The sequence below is a fragment of the Nycticebus coucang genome, chromosome 4 (genome assembly GCF_027406575.1).
Source record: "Nycticebus coucang isolate mNycCou1 chromosome 4, mNycCou1.pri, whole genome shotgun sequence".
NCBI lineage: Eukaryota > Metazoa > Chordata > Mammalia > Primates > Lorisidae > Nycticebus > Nycticebus coucang.
Genome location: NC_069783.1, coordinates 7,468,381 through 7,484,809, shown reverse-complemented (window position 1 = coordinate 7,484,809; position 16,429 = coordinate 7,468,381). Strand labels below are relative to the sequence as shown.

Genomic DNA, 16,429 nt, shown 5'->3' with positions numbered 1-16,429 from the left:
TGCAGAACAGATTGCTTGCTTGGTCAGTGGGGAAAAGCCTCTACACTTTTGGTCTTGGGAGTATTTTGTGTTGTGAGAATATAGGAGGAAACCTAGTTTATTTCCTTTTACACTTAGTGAAAATAGTTTTAAAAAATGTTCAAATCAAATAGTTTTTAATGTTAATTATAGAAAAATAATGCTCCACTAAAATTCCTTTTCTTTAAAATATTTATTATAATGTATTTTTTGGGATATTTTTAGCTGTGCTATATTACTTCTCTTGAATAAATAGATTTTGAAAAGCCACAAATCAGCTGTCAGAACATAGAAAACTTAAAAATTGGTTAAAGACATCTTACCGACTAACAGTTACGTATTCTTTATTGAGCACCTGCCGCGTACCCACCTGTGCCAAGTGTGTTGGGGAGACTGGAGAAGCCTAACAAGTAGCTTTCACCTTTTTATAGGAATTTAGTTAAAGGAAACAATGTTTATGCACAAGAAACAGTTAAAATATAATACAGGTGACTATTTGTAGAATTATCATCTTACGTGAGATGAATCATAAGGATTAAGAGGTAACTCCTAGGTCTCTGGCTGTAATGGAACAAGAGCGAGCTCTCTTTGGCATAATCCAGATCAGTTCCTCCCGCTATTCATATTGGCGGAAGCTACTAACTGCTGACCTTCAAGGCCTACGTCCCGTTCTCATGCCGCATGGAGACAGCCTGCACGGGAGGCAGCTGGGACCGGCCTGCCCCCCCCCCCCCCCCCGGAGTCCTTTCTGGGCAGTTGGTCAGATGGATGACTGGCTTGTCTCGTGATGACTGCTAAGGCTGTGTTGTTATAATATGGGGAAAATGACAGCTTAGTTTTAGGGGCTGATCTAAGAACCAAAATATTTCTGTAGGAAATCATTTGACATTTAAAGTAAATCAGCATCTCAGGAAGCAATTTTAACATGTCTGGTAGTGAGGCAGATTCTTCTGTTATTTGATTGTTATAAAGTAGATGTATAGTTTTTAAAAGAACTACTTAAGACAGTTTTTGAAATGTGCTTTCTAGAAAACTGTGAAAGAACATATGATGTACTTTTCTTGAAATATCCTACAACTATTAGTTCCTTGTTTATCTTCAGTTTTTCATGAGTTTTATTATAAAGAATTCTTAGTTTAAAGTCTGTTTACTTTACTCTAGATTATTTAATTTACAATGTCTTTAATTTAGTTACCCTGTCAACTATGTTATACTTAATTACCTTAATGAGGGAGTTTGTTCATTGTGAATGAATCCAGTTTCAGATAATCATTTATTGAATTATAATAATAGTTCTAATGGCTCAAGAGAATTAATGTATCTTCAAAAACAAAATATGGGCTGGGTATAGTGACTCACACCTATAATCCCAGCACTTGGGAGGCCGAGGCAGTAGGATTGCCTGAGTTCACAGGTTTGAGATCAGCCTTAGCCAGAGCCGGACACTGTTGTGGTGGGCGCCTGTAGTCTCAGCTACTTGGGAGGCTGAGGAAAGAGGATCACTTGAGCCCAAGAATTTGAGGTTGCTTTGAGCTAAGACTCCATAGCATTCTACTGAGGGTGACCAAGTGAGACTCTGTCTCAAAACAAATAGGCTTCTTGGCCATTTTGGTATATGTCTGGTTGTTTGTGTTGGCTTTTTATTATCAGAAATGACTGTTAATAATAGGCAACTATTTGGAAACACCTATTGCATGATTATGGCAACAGCATATGTTTTCTAGAATATACTAATTTATTGACTTCTCTTTCTTTTTTTAGAATTCAATGACTGCACTTATTGTGGCAGTAAAAGGAGGCTACACCCAGTCAGTAAAAGAAATTTTAAAGAGGAATCCAAATGTAAATCTAACAGATAAGGATGGAAACACAGCTTTGATGATTGCATCAAAGGAGGGACATACAGAGATCGTACAGGATCTGCTGGATGCTGGAACCTACGTGAACATCCCGGACAGGGTAGGTCACCTTCCAATGGCGAAGTGGATGGAAGGTGGCTTCAGTCGCCTCTTACCCGCTTTCAAAATTCCTCATGCGTGATATAAACTGGTTTTAAGATAAGTTTCATTTCTACCTTTAGAACTAATAAGTTAAAAATTAGTCTTTTGAAGATGGCCCTTTTTTACTTTTGTCAAATAATTTTATTGGAAACATCACATGCGTGTCTGTAACTGTGCTTGCTATACACACGGAAGGTGTTGTTCATGGCTCTTAAACTGTTATGGAGTTTAAGAACCACTCTTTACCCTGAAGATTTTCACTTTTCTTTCCATTGTCCTCACTTCTCTGAGCTTCACACTGAAATATCTAGCTCTCCCTGAACTCGCTATTTGAAGGTCCTCCTTGGCTGCTTAACTTAAGGCAAGCAGATGACCCGTTTTTTTCACCGCTAACCTGCTTTTCCTTCAGTCTTCTCCATCTCAGCAAGTGGCAGGAACAGTCCTGTGCATTAGCCTTGGCTTCTCTCTATGCTCTCCCCCGCATCCAGGTCTGCAGCAGGTTCTGTTCACTCTGCCCCAGAACACCGTCACCTCTGTCGTGTCTTCCACGTGTCTTCACCGCTGCTGTTAGCTCTCCAGCCCAGGTAGCCGTCTCCCGTGGTTACAGGGACAGCATCAGCGCAGCTGGTTCTCTCCTTTCCACTACTGTGTTCTCCACTCTATTCTCAGAGCAGTCTTTAAAACACTGGCTCTCAACCTTCCTAATGCCGTGACCCTTTAATACAGTTCCTCATATTATGGTGACCCCCAACCATAAAATGATTTTTGTTGCTACTTCATAACTGTAATTTTGCTACTGTTGTGAATTATAATGTAAATATCTGATATGTAGGATGGTCTTAGGCAACCCCCGTGAAAGGGTCATTTGACCCCCAAGGTGTCGCGACCCACAGGTTGAAAACTGCTGCTTTAAAACAGTGAATCTCTTCTTGTGCCCCTTTGTTTCAAGCCATCCAAGACTTCCTCCTCTACTTAGGATAAATGTCACTTCTTTAGTTTATAGACACGTTAGGGCACTGCCTTTGCCGGCCTCTTGTCCTCATTTCGTACCAATCTTCTTGGTTTCAGCAGGTTGTAGACGAGTTAGTGCTTTTCCCCTTGGGACACCCTGATCTTGTGCCTGCCCTAAGGACTCTGCAGCTGGCATGCTGATCTTCACATCCTGGCGCCCCCTTTTTTTCCTTTTCTTCACTTTGTTGCCCTCGGTAGAGTGCCGTGGCGTCACAGCTCACATCAACCTCCAGCTCTTGGACTTAGGCGATTCTCTTGCCTCAGCCTCCTAAGTAGCTGGGACTACAGGCATCCGCCACAGCGCCCAGCTATTTTTTGTTGCAGTTTGGCTGGGGCTGGGTTCAAACCCGCCACCATCAGTATATGGGGCCCGCACCCTACTCACTGAACCACAGGCGCCACCCCTTGCTCCTTGTTATTCCCTCAGCTTAAATGTTCCCTCTTCTGAAAGGTCTTCTTCAACTACCCAGTCCAGAGTAGCCACTGGTCATTTTCTGTCCTATTACCCTATTTTAACTTACTTGCATAGCATTTGGCTAACTTTTTTTTTATTGTATATTGTCTTTCACCCTCAGACTGTAAATTCTCCCAGGGCCAGGACCTTATCTGTCTGGTTCCCTGCTTAGAATACTGCATGGTACATCATATATAGTGAAATATTTGTAACCCTTTATTAATTTACTAGTCTATACCCATGTCAATGTTGGATTCTCAGCTAAGATTTGTCTGCTTTGGTAGATAAGACATTACACAATGGTGCAAAACATGAACAGACCTGGAGGACTTGCATCTTGTTTGGGGGCTGGTAAGGACTGAATGAAACCGCAGCTGTGGCGCTCACCCAAGCAAAAAGCCTGCAATTGATTTGTAATTTAACAGTAAATAAAAGATGTATGCCATTTTCCAAAATAACCATTTCCAGTATTTGAAGTAATGGGAAGAGATAATTAAAAATTATTGTTTCGGGCGGCTCCTGTGGCTCAAAGGAGTAGGGCGCTGGCCCCATATGCCGGAGGTGGCGGGTTCAAACCCAGCCCTGGCCAAAAACTGCAAAAAAAATTATTGTTTCTGGGTGGTGCCTATGGCCTGAGGAGTAGGGCCCCATATGCTGGAGGTGGTGGGTTCAAACCCAGCCCTGGCCAAAAACTACAAAAAAAAAAAAAATTATTGTTTCTGGGTGAGTATAATTTCAGGATAAAGAGATGTCCTTATGAGGTCATGAACTTTGTCCAAGTCTTGTCCTGGGGAATGAATCAGTCTTAATGCTTTTCTGGATTGTAATTGCCAAATTGACCAGGTATTCATGGATGTTGGTCCAGAAACACACCTTACCCTTACGAACTAACCACAGCTGTAAACCCACTGAGGCTCTAGCTTTATAGCTCCTCTTCAGAACTCATAGCTTTTGTCATATAGCATTATTCCATAGGGTTTTATTATGTAATTTCCTTTTTTTTTTTTTTTTGAAACAGTCTCACTCTGTTTCCCAGGCTAGAGTGCTATGATGTGAGCCTAGCTCTCAGCAACCTCAAACTCCTGGGGTTAAGCTATCCTCTTGCCTCAGTCTCCCAAGTAGCTGGAATTACAGGCGCCTGCCACCATGCCCGGCTAATTTATTTTTCTTCTATTTTTTGGTAGAGATGGGATCTGGCTCTTGGTTAGGCTGGTCTTGAACTCCTGTGCTCAAGGGATCCTCCAGTCTCGGCCTCCTACAGTGCTTGGATAATAGGAGTGAGCCACTGTGCCTGGCCTATTGTTCATCTGGGGCATTGACAGCCACAGTGTCCTTTTATTTAATTTACATTTGTAATGGAAGGTTACTTTCAAAGAGAATGAATTCTTGTTCTGAATAATTGTTTGCTAAACTCATTTTGAGGCATAAAGTCCTTACTTTGAGGGCTTTTAATATAAGATACGAATATTAGTTAATTAAAAGTTTTCTCTTAGTTGGAGATAAATTCTTTTTCAGGAAATTTTTAGAACAAGTCTGTTGTATTAATAAATGATTATTCTTAACTTCAAAACAGTGCTTATGTGTTTTCCTCGCGTCACCTTGGGGTTTTTTGCTTTTTAGAGTGGGGACACTGTGTTGATTGGAGCTGTCAGAGGTGGTCATGTTGAAATTGTTCGAGCCCTTCTCCAAAAGTATGCTGATATAGACATCAGAGGACAGGTGTGTGTGATCACAGTGCAGTTGTTAGGTTTGAGTGTAATCACTTGTATGTGCTGACTAATGTTATTCTTCCCACTTTCTTATGGAGGTGAACTTTTAAACTCTAGTACATTTAATGGATATATATTTTTATTGCCATGATTATAAAATGTTCATGTTTATGTCAAGTTAAATTTAGTAAACCAAAAAGAAGCTCGTGTTTTTAGACTGTCCCTCCCTTCCTGACATACAGATGTCTCCAGTGACCCTGCATGAGTGGCCAGTGAGTGCAGACAGGTGGCAGCAGCACTCGGGGTGCTCGGCACGCCCTTGCTTTCTGCGCGCTCTTGTTCTGTGCTTGCTGTTTGGTTTCTTCTCCCCCCCACCCCCCCGCTCTGCTTGCCTTTCCTAGGTCCTCGGGTAGTGTCTGTGGCCTTCGCCTAAGGTAGTCACCATTCGCAGAGCTACCCAGGGTATTAATTTTAATTAATAAAAGCCTTGCCCACAGTTGTGAATTTAATACCTCAAGAGCTTTTAGATTAAAAAAATTCTTGGTAACTCATTTTGTTGTTGACAGTGTGCATTTCTACTTAATTTTTCCTCATATTTAGCCCCCATATTTCTTGTATCCAAATCCATTTTTGAATCAAACTAATAAATATTATGCCAAATTTTGTGGGGGAATTAATATGGGACCCTTGCCTTTAATAAACAGTATTTTAATTCGGAAAGTTTTCGTTTGTTTATTTTTTATTTATTTATTTATTTTTTTTAGAGACAGAGTCTCACTTTGTCACCCTTGGTAGAGTGCCGTGGCGTCACACAGCTCACAGCAACCTCCAGCTCCTGAGCTTGGGCGATACTCTTGCCTCAGCCTCCCCAGTAGCTGGGACTACAGGCACCCGCTACAATGCCTGGCTATTTTTTTTTGTTGTTGCAGTTTGGCTGGGGCCGGGTTTGAACCCGCCACCTAAGGTATATGGGGCTGGCGCCCTTCTCACTGAGCCACAGGCACCGCCTGTTTATTTTTTTATATTTTTTCTTTTTTTTTACAGAGACAGAGTCTCACCTTGTTGCCCTCGGTAGAGGGCCGTGGCGTCACAGCTCACAGCAACCTCAAGTTCTTGAGCATAGGCGATTCTCTTGCCTTAGCCTCCTGAGTAGCTGGGACTACAGGTGCTCGCCACAATGCCTGGCTATTTTTTTGTTGCAGTTTGGGTGAGGCCGGGTTTGAACCCACCACCCTTGTTATATGGGGCCAGCACCCTGCCCACTGAGGCATAGGAGCTGCTTTAGTTTGTTTATTTTTATGCTTTATATAAACAAAAAGCAAAGCCACAAAATAGAATATGATTGATTGCCTAGTGAAAGGTTCAAATAGAAGTCAAGGTGGGGAAAGAAGGTACTAAGAAAGGAGACTCTTTTTTTTTTTTTTTGCAGTTTTTGGCCGGGGTTGGATTTGAACCTGCCACCTCCGGCATATGGGGCCAGCGCCCTACTCCTTTGAGCCACAGGCGCCGCCCAAGAAAGGAGACTCTTGAACGAAGGTAGAAATTGGTGGTGCCCGTAGCTCAGTGGTTAGGGTGCCGGCTACATAGACTGAAGCTGGTGGGTTCGAACCTGGCTGGGCCTGTTAAAACAACAATAACAACTGCAACGAGAAAGAATAGCTGGGCGTTGTGGTGGGTGGGCTGTAGTCCCAGCTACTTGAGAGGCTGAGGCTAGAGAATCGCTTAAGCCCAGGAGTTTGAGGTTGCTGTGAGCTGTGATGCTACAGCACTCTACTCAGGGCAACATGGGGAGACTCTGTCTCAAAAAAAAAAAATAAAATAAAGAAAGAAGGTAAAAATTGAGTCAAGTTTAAGATGAGTTGGTTTAGATGGGTAGAGGAAGGGAAACCTGAGGTTCAGGATGAGAACGTCTGAGAAAACTGTAAAGTGAAAGACTGTTCCAAGCTCAAGAGTGAATCAGTCTGGTGGAGGGGTGGAGGGGTAGGGGTGTGAGGCAGAGAAATTTAAGGGGAAGGAAAGTGGCACCAGAGATGTTTGAGGGCCACCCTAAGAAAGTCAGACAGCTAGTGTAAGGAACACTGTCAGGGAAATTTCGATGTAGGAAACTTAATGTGACAGCAGCAAAAAGTCATTCCTTATCGTTTGGGTTAAAATCATATCTTCACTGGGCAGCGCCTGTGGCTCAAAGGAATTGGGTGCCGGCCCCATATGCCCGAGGTGGTGGGTTCAAACCCAGCCCCAGCCAAAAACTGCAAAAAAAAAAAAAAAATCATATTTTCACTAAAAGATGATTTCTAGTTCACCTATTTAGACTTTTACCTAACTACTTTGTGTCTATCAATCTGTTTTCCTGTGTTTTAATCAGCTTTTTTCTTCTTTAGCTATTAATTTTTGGTTTTTGAGCTAGATAGGATTTTTAAGGATCTGATCAAGAAAGTATAAGGGTGCAGGACAGGTGGAAATAAAGCTAAAAATGATAATGCCTCGTGTTTGTGAAGTACATTCTCTTGCATTGTCTTTTGGAACACTGAGCGGGTACACTTGACCATGTTACAGATGAAAATCGAAGAGTCAGAGTATTTAAGTGACTTGTCCAAGTTTATAGAGTTCAGGCATTCCTGAAATCTGTTTGTGTTATAAAAGTATAGTTTACTATTATTAACTCTATGGATTGCTACTTTTAAAGTCAAGCAATGTTAAGTTTTCATAAACTTCTTTCATGAAGAGTTCTCAAAAATAAATCTAAGATAGCATAAGGATTAATGTTATTTCCCACTATATTGCCTGTTCAAATGTTTTCTGGCAAAAAAGATTTTTATTTTTTATTTTTTTGAGACAGTGTCTCACTATGTTGCCCTCAATAGAGTGCCCTGGTGTCACAGTTTGCAGCGACCTCAAACTCTTGGGCTTAAGCGATTCTCTTGCCTCAGCCTCCCAAGTAGCTGGGACTACAGGCGCCTGTCACAACGCCTGGCTATTTTTTTTGTTGCAGTTGTTATTGTTGTCTAGCTGGCCCAGGCTGGGTTCAAACCCACCAGCCTGGGTATATGTGTCTGGTGCCCTACCCACTGAGCTATGGGCGCTGCCTTTTTTTTTTTTTTTTTTAATTTTTTAAAAATATTTCAGGTTGGGCGGCACCCGTGGCTCAAAGGAGTGGGGCGCTGGCCCCATGTCCCAGAGGTGGCAGGTTCAAACCCGGCCCCGGCCAAAAACTGGGGGTGGGGGGAATATATATATATATATATATATATATAAATAAATAAATAAATAAATTTCAGGTTAATGTGAGGGTACAAACAACCCACTCACAATATTTGAATTTGTTAGATAAAGTCCCTCTTGTAGTTGGGTCCTGCACCCAAAAGGTGTGTCGTACAGTCCGACATTGTGCCCATTAAGTGAGAACACCCCAAGGCCCTCCCCTCCCTCCCTCCTTTATTCCCTCTCCCCCAACTTGAATTGAATTGAGTTTTTCTGCTGTGTGGGTGTCAATTAGATCATCTACTGGCTCCATATTAGTATTGAGTACATTGGATATTTGCCAGAAAAGATGTTTCACAAATAGCAGTTGTAAATATTATATTTTATGTGAAGTGATTGCTGAATTGTTTTTCTTTTTAATTATATAGGACAGTAAAACTGCTTTGTATTGGGCTGTTGAGAAAGGAAATGCAACAATGGTGAGAGATATCTTACAGTGCAATCCTGACACTGAAATATGCACAAAGGTATGGATGGCATTTCTGTCCTGTTAGCCACACCTGCTGCTGAACGCAGGTCCTGCCCTTGTGTTCAGTCATCTTTGCTCGGTGTTAGAGTTATATTGATTTTACTGATAATTCATATTAAACTGAGGAGTAACTTTGTATCCTTTCAGGATTTGTGCATTCACAGCGTAATATGGTGCGTAAGTTGTTTACTTAAATTAAATACTTTTCAGAAAGTACAATATGAGGTATTCTTAAATTGTGGAGCGATCATTCTCCCCAAATTCTTTTATGTTCCTGTCATTTGGAATCCAGAGCGCATTTCCATTTAAAAGACAACTGTGACCAGTGGTTAATTCCCTAATCCAGCCACTGTAGCCTATTTTACTCAAATTATATGAAAAATAAAATGGTATATAGAACTTTGGTGATTGTATTTAGCCTTATGTATAGTAGTTTTCTATGGGGAAAATATTATTGGAATTCTGGATTGAAATGACATGAACTCTTAATAAATGAAGCAAAATAACAGAGGACCCATAAGACAATCCTGCTCATCAGCTGGAGATTTGGACCAGCATATTTCTGAACCAGCCATGGTCCCTCCTTGCAGGTAGCTCCTTGATCTTCTTTTCTCTTTTTCTTTTGGACTCCTGGGTCAGCCACTCTGACTACCTATGGCTTGTGACCAGGTTTTTGTCTTTCCTAACTCAGGGATGAATTGTGGTCACTCGTTTCCTTTGGTTTGGTTTTGAAGGCAATCACAAACTCTTGTGAGGTTTCTGAAGCCATCTGCTTATATTAAATGGTTTCCCCTGTTACACACAGGTCATTAGTGTCACAAAGAACTGAAGTGATGAAATTTCTGAAAAAGTCTTAAGTACTGGCTTGCCTGGATGTTGATGGCTGGACTGTGGGTTGGTTGGTGGGGAGATGGTGAGAATGGGAAGTAGCCTCTGGAGGGGCTGCCCCAGAGGTCACTGGTGGAACCTGGGGGTGACAGGAGCAGCCCACAAGGGCAGAGACTGCTGTGGGCGTGACATACGCAGGCAGACACATCCCGCACCCGGCCAAGGGATATACAGTTATTTCAGTACAAACAAGTGGTCATGAAAAGAAAACCACTTTTCTGTTAGCTTTAAACTATGTTTTCTTTTCTTCTTCTTCTTTTTCTTATTTTATCTTTTGGGATTCATTGAGGGTACAAAGAGGTTACACTGATTGCATTTGTCAGATAAAGTTTCTCTTATAATTGTGTCCTGACCCCAAAGGTTTGCCGTACATTGTGACCCCCATCCCCCTCCATTCCCCTCTGTCCACCCCCACTTGCTCATTCCTCCACCCCCACATTGTGTTCGTTCATCTCCTGTCTTTAAACTGTGTTTTCTTGACAATATTTAAATATTTGACTGTTACAGCAGAGTCAGATATTTCTTGTCTTGTGCATTTATATGACAGACATTTAGGTGTAAAGTTATTGATAAGGCAGACATTCTGATCTGTGCCCACAGGATGGTGAAACGCCACTTATAAAGGCTACCAAGATGAGGAACATTGAAGTGGTGGAGCTGCTGCTGGATAAAGGAGCTAAAGTGTCTGCTGTAGATAAGGTAAAGCATCTATGTGGGCAGTACTTTTTTTTTTTTTTTTTCTTGTTTTGAAATAGAGTTTGACTCTGCTGTCCGGGCTAGAGTGCAACTGCGTGGTCATAGCTCCCTGGGCTCAAGTGACCCTCCTCCCTTGGCTTCCCAGAATGCTAGGGTTACAGGCGTGAGCCTCTGCACCCAGCCCACAGATCACTTTTTGGAAACCTGATGGTAGACTGACCTCTATATGTAGTGGATGCATGGGGACCTGATTTCAGTTTGTGTGGGGAGAGATGCTTGCTCGGGATGTCCGCCTGAGATTCTGATGGTGTTAACTGTAGTACGCTGAACAGCTATTAACGAAGCTGCTTCTGGTTTCCTTCCATGGCTGACACCAGTTCTGGGGCGTGCTGCCTTGGACAGTACATGAGCAGGCCTTCCTTGGGGTAGAGCTTGTCGTGCATAAACAGAAGGGAAGAATCCAAGGGCTGGAGAAGGTAGACTCTCAAAGCAGACTTACTGTTCACTGACAGGAGAGGAAGTGTTCTGCTTGTATCCTTGTTATAAATCCCTTTTAGAGAAATTTTCATATTTTCTCTAATAAATTTAACTCTAAATTGCTTACTACTTATAGAATTGATGTCTGATTTTAGTTTTCATTTTATTTTATTTTTTTTGTGGTTTTTGGCCGGGGCTGGGTTTGAACCCGCCACCTCTGGCATATGGGACCGGCGCCCTACTCCTTGAGCCACAGGTGCCACCCTTAGTTTTCATTTTAAACAGACTTCTTTCTTTCTCTATTCAAACTGTTTTTCCTCCATAAAAGAAGTGATTTACATATGAAGCAAGAAATATTATAAATTGTATGATTTGGGCTTTACTAACTCATAATAGATAAACTTTATCTTCCTATTATTTATGAGACAGTTAAACAAAAAACAGAGAATCGATGTGTTTGCTTTTTATTTTCTCACGTTTCACAACTTTATTTAAAAAATAAAAGCAAAACCAAAAATAATTCCTCCATCCATCATTGCCATATGAATATAATTTCATGTAAAAGAGAGGAAATTTTATTTTTTAATTTTTTTTCCTTTTTTATTGTTAAATCATAGCTGTGTACATTAGTGCAATCAAGGGGTACAATGTGCTGGTTTCATATACAATCTGAAATATTCTGATCAAAAGCCTTCGTGGCATTTTCTTAGTTATTGTATGTATACATTTGTATTCTGCCTTTAGTAAATTTTGCCTGTACCCATTCTAAGGTGCACCATAGGTGTGGCCCCACTCATTACCCTTCCTCCCTTCCCCTTCCTTGGCCCTTTCCCCATAGTCTTGTGCTATAGTTGGGTTATAGCCTTCATGTGAAAGCTATAATTTAGCTTCATAGGAGGGCTGAGTACATTGGATACTTTTTCTTCCATTCCTGAGATACTTTGCTAAGAAGAATATGTTCCAGCTCCATCCATGTAAACATGAAAGAGATAAAGTCTCCATCTTTCTTTAAGGCTGCATAATATTCCATGGTATACATGTACCACAATTTGCTAGTCCATTCGTGGGTCGATGGGCACTTGGGCTTCTTCCATGACTTAGCAATTATGAATTGGGCTGCAATAAACATTCTGGTACAGATGTCTTTGTTATATTGTGATTTTTGGTCTTCTGGGTATAAACCTAGTAAAGGAATTAGAGGATCGAATGGCAGGTCTATTTTTAGGTCTCTAAGTATTCTCCAAACATCCTTCCAGAAGGAACGTATTAGTGTGCATTCCCACTAGCAGCGTAGAAGTGTGCCCTTTTCTCCACATCCACGCCAACATCTCTGATTGTGGGACTTGGTTATGTAGGCTACTCTTACTGGGGTTAGGTGATATCTCAAGGTAGTTTTGATTTGCATTTCTCTGATGATTAAGGATGATGAGCTTTTTTTCATGTGTTTGTAGATCTTGCATCGGTCTTCTTTAGAGAAGTTTCTCTTCAAGTCCCTTGCCCACCCTGAGATGGGAGCACATGTTCTTTTCTTGCTAATACTTTTGAGTTCTCTGTGGATTCTGGTTATTAGACCTTTATTGGAGGTATAACCTGCAAATATTTTATCCCATTCTGAGGACTGTCTGCTTTCTTTACTTACTATGTTGTTGGCTGTGCAGAAGCTTTTTAGTTTGATCAGGTCCCAGTAGTATATTTTTGATACTGCTTCAATGGCCTGGGGAGTCCTCCTCATAAAATATTCACCCAGGCCGATTCCTTCAAGAGTTTTCCCTGCACTTTCTTTTTTTTTTTTTTTGTAGAGACAGAGTCTCACTTTATGGCCCTCGGTAGAGTGCCGTGGCCTCACACAGCTCACAGCAACCTCCAACTCCTGGGCCCAAGCGATTCTCTTGCCTCAGCCTTCCGAGTAGCTGGGACTATAGGCACCCACCACAATGCCCAGATATTTTTTTTTTTTTTTTTGGTTGCAATTTGGCCGGGGCCAGGTTTGAACCCGCCACCCTCGGTATATGGGGCTTGCGCCTTACTGACTGAGCCACAGGCACTGCCCTTTCCCTGCACTTTCTTCAAGTATTTTTATAGTTTCATGTCTTAAGTTTAAATCTTTTATCCAGTGGTGAAAGGTGTGGGTCCAGTTTCAATCTTCTACAGGTTGCCAGCCAGTTCACCCAGCACCATTTGTTAAATAGGGAATCTTTTCCCCACTGAATGTTTTTAATTGGCTTGTCAAAGATCAAATAACGGTAAGTAGCTGGATTCGTCTCTTGGTTCTCTATTCTGTTCCAGACATCTACATCTCTGTTTTTGTGTCAATACCATGCTGTTTTGATCACTATCGATTTATAGTATAGTCTCAGGTCTGGTAGCGTGATTCCTCCTGCTTTGTGTTTTTTTGTTTTTTTTTTTTTGTAGAGACAGAATCTCACTTTACTGCCCTCGGTAGAGTGCCGTGGCGTCACACGGCTCATAGCAACCTCCAGCTCTTGGGCTTATGTGATTCTCTAGCCTCAGCCTCCCGAGCAGCTGGGACTACAGGCGCCTGCCACAACGCCCGGCTATTTTTTGGTTGCAGTTTGGCTGGGGCTGTGTTTGAACCCACCACCCTCGGTATATGGGGCCGGCGCCGTACTCACTGAGCCACAGTTGCCACCCCCTTCTGCTTTGTTTTTATTGCTGAGGTAATGTTTTGGCTATTCGAGGTTTTTTCCTGATTCTATATAAAACGAAGTATTATTTTTTTCAAGATCTTTAAAATATGACAATGGAGCTTTAATAGGAACTGCATTAAAATTATATGTTGCTTTGGGTAGTATAGACATTTTAACAATGTTGATTCTTCCCAGACATGAGCATGGTATATTGTTCCATTTGTTAACATCTTCAGCTATTTCTTTTCTTAAAGTTTCACGGTTCTCTTTGTAGAGATCTTTCATGTCCTTTGTTAGGTCTACTCCCAAATATTTCATCTTCTTTGGCACTACTGTGAAAGGAATAGAGTCCTTGACTGTTTTTTCGGCTTGGTTATTGTTGGTATATGTAAAGGCTACAGATTTATGGGTATTGATTTTGTAGCCTGAGACATTGCTGTATTCCTTTATCACTTCTAAAAGTTTTGTAGTAGAATCCCTAGTGTTTTCCAGATATACGATCATATCATCTGAAAAGAGTGAAAGTTTGATCTCTTCTGACCCTATGTGGAGACCCTTGATCGCCTTTTCTTCCCTAATTGCAATGGCTAAAACTTCCATTACAATGTTAAAGAGCAATGGAGAAAATGGGCAACAAAGAGGAAATTTTAATATTAAAAATTAGGAAGGACAAAAATATCAAAGAAGAGTTTTTGAAATTGAATATTGTAAAAAGCTTTAAAGTAAACTTTCCATAATGCCTGTTTTCCTCATTCTGTTGCTAGTGGTCCCCAGTTTGCAATATGGGCTCTACCTTTTAAATTCTATATAGCCTCATTAATTATGCAATATGCTATTTGTCAGTGATTATTTCATAGTCATTAATAATTCTCTTGAAGGCCTCTTTGTTTCCTTTTGTATGTTGCTGAGCCAGAGATAGCACGTGAAACTTGCTGAGAGAGATTCAACGGGTAGTTGGAACGGTTGTTCATTCCTTTAACCCATTCTTAGCAAGGACAGACGAGGTGCTGTCCCGTCAGAATTGAAGATACAAACCTGTGTATGTCTTGCACCTGGCTCTTCACAGAGGATTTCAGAAAAACACATTTGAGAGTAAAGATTAGTGTTATTAGTGTTATTGGGCGGCGCCTGTGGCTCAGTCAGTAAGGCGCCGGCCCCATATACCGAGGGTGGCAGGTTCAAACCCAGCCCCGGCTGACCTGCAAACCAAAAAATAGCCGGGCGTTGTGGTGGGTGCCTGTAGTCCCAGCTACTCGGGAGGTTGAGGCAAGAGAATCGCTTCAGCCCAGGAGTTGGAGGTTGCTGTGACCTGTGTGATGCCACGGCACTCTACCGAGGGCCATAAAGTGAGACTCTGTCTCTACAAAAAAAAAAAAAAAAGATTAGTGTTATTTTTATGTAGCCCATCTCTGCTCTCCTTATCTCCAGCATATTATCAGGGTGTGTGGAATCTTCTCTGAAGTATCAGAAATCTTGTGGCTGCCAGGAATACTGCTGATGATAACGTTGCCTTCTCACGGGTTTGGGGATGAGAAGTGGAGTTGAGGTGGGGAAGTAAGGTAGTGACGTCAGGTTCAGTTATGTTTAGTCCCAGGGCTGATGAGATGTCAGGACACTGTGGCCGGTAGGCAGTGGGAAGTGTAGGGCTGGAATGTGGGCACGAAACCAAGGCTGGTGATGGAGATGTGGCAGTTAGTCCCAGTTAGTCCCTGGGGATGTGAGTTGCTGGGAGTGACTAAGGTTATCAAACTGAGATCAGATTGACTTCTGTGACGTGTGGCATGCTGTAGTTTGCTTTACAGGTGTGCACGTTTGTCTGGTCCTGCATACTCCAACATAAGCTCCGTGAGGGCAGGAACTGGTTTGTCTTCCATCTTTGTGTCCTCCAGAGTGTCAGCACAGTGCCTTACATACAGTGAGCTCAGTGAATACACAGCTAATGTGCCATGCTTAGGACATGGGAAGAGACTAGAACTGTTGAGACAAAGTCATGCCACGGGAGCCACAGAAAGGGCGGCACAGGCCACTTTCATTTAGTGCTGTAGAGAGACCAAGTGGATGAGAACTGAGGATTTAATTTGCTAAGTTTGGGTCATTGATTGTCTTTAAGAGGGGCTTTTGTGAGTAATGCACGGGTGAGCGCTCTGCACACTGCAGAGGGCTCTGTGGGTTTCTCTTACTGGTTTCTGTTTGTGTTGGATATGGGCACTAATGTGCTGGGAGGTGTTAACAAGGAACGGTGAAAGGTGAGGGGAGTGGAAGAGCCTGGAGTGGCCATGGAGGGACAGACACTGCCTGAAGGACTTGGAGTAGAGAGTGGAAAGTAACAACATTTGCGGGCTCACCTTGGTGCTGAGTGGTTGACAGAGGTCGCAGATGCTGTCTGAATGCCTCGTGTTAGATGGGCTGTCAGCATGGATTGTGGGGCTTGCTAGACAAATGGAGAACCCTGTGAAATAGAATACAGATCAGTTCAGGAAGGGGCTGACACCCCTGGGCAGTGAAGATGTGGATGATGGGTAGGTACCAGTGGGGGGGATCCGTGGCCTGGGAGGTGCTGCACGGAGGAAGGAACCTGCTGCTTCTCCTTTCAGGGGGTTGAGGGAAGGGGATGAGAATGACTTTCATCCAGGAGGGCACGGCAAGAGCAATTTCTGAGAAAAGCTGCGTGAGGAACCAGAGAAAGAAAATGGGGGCGGGGTGGGGGTAGAAGTAAAAATTCATACTCTGTATGTGTTCTAAAGGAAAAATATGAAAATGTCAGATTTTCTGTTATTTTACAGAAACATGGAATTGTT

At 42.2% G+C, this 16,429-nt stretch overlaps 1 protein-coding gene across 13 annotated transcripts in view; it reads left to right on the top strand.

Moving 5' to 3' along the window:
* Window positions 1-16,429, top strand: part of KIDINS220 (kinase D interacting substrate 220) — a 121,316-nt gene that overhangs the window by 33,179 nt on the left and 71,708 nt on the right. For all 13 annotated transcript variants that reach the window (XM_053587652.1, XM_053587648.1, XM_053587643.1 and 10 more), the window contains 4 exons: window positions 1,780-1,977; window positions 5,104-5,202; window positions 8,822-8,920; window positions 10,411-10,509. In XM_053587652.1, the coding sequence (XP_053443627.1) occupies window positions 1,780-1,977; window positions 5,104-5,202; window positions 8,822-8,920; window positions 10,411-10,509 (495 nt within the window). The remainder of the gene's footprint in view (window positions 1-1,779; window positions 1,978-5,103; window positions 5,203-8,821; window positions 8,921-10,410; window positions 10,510-16,429) is intronic.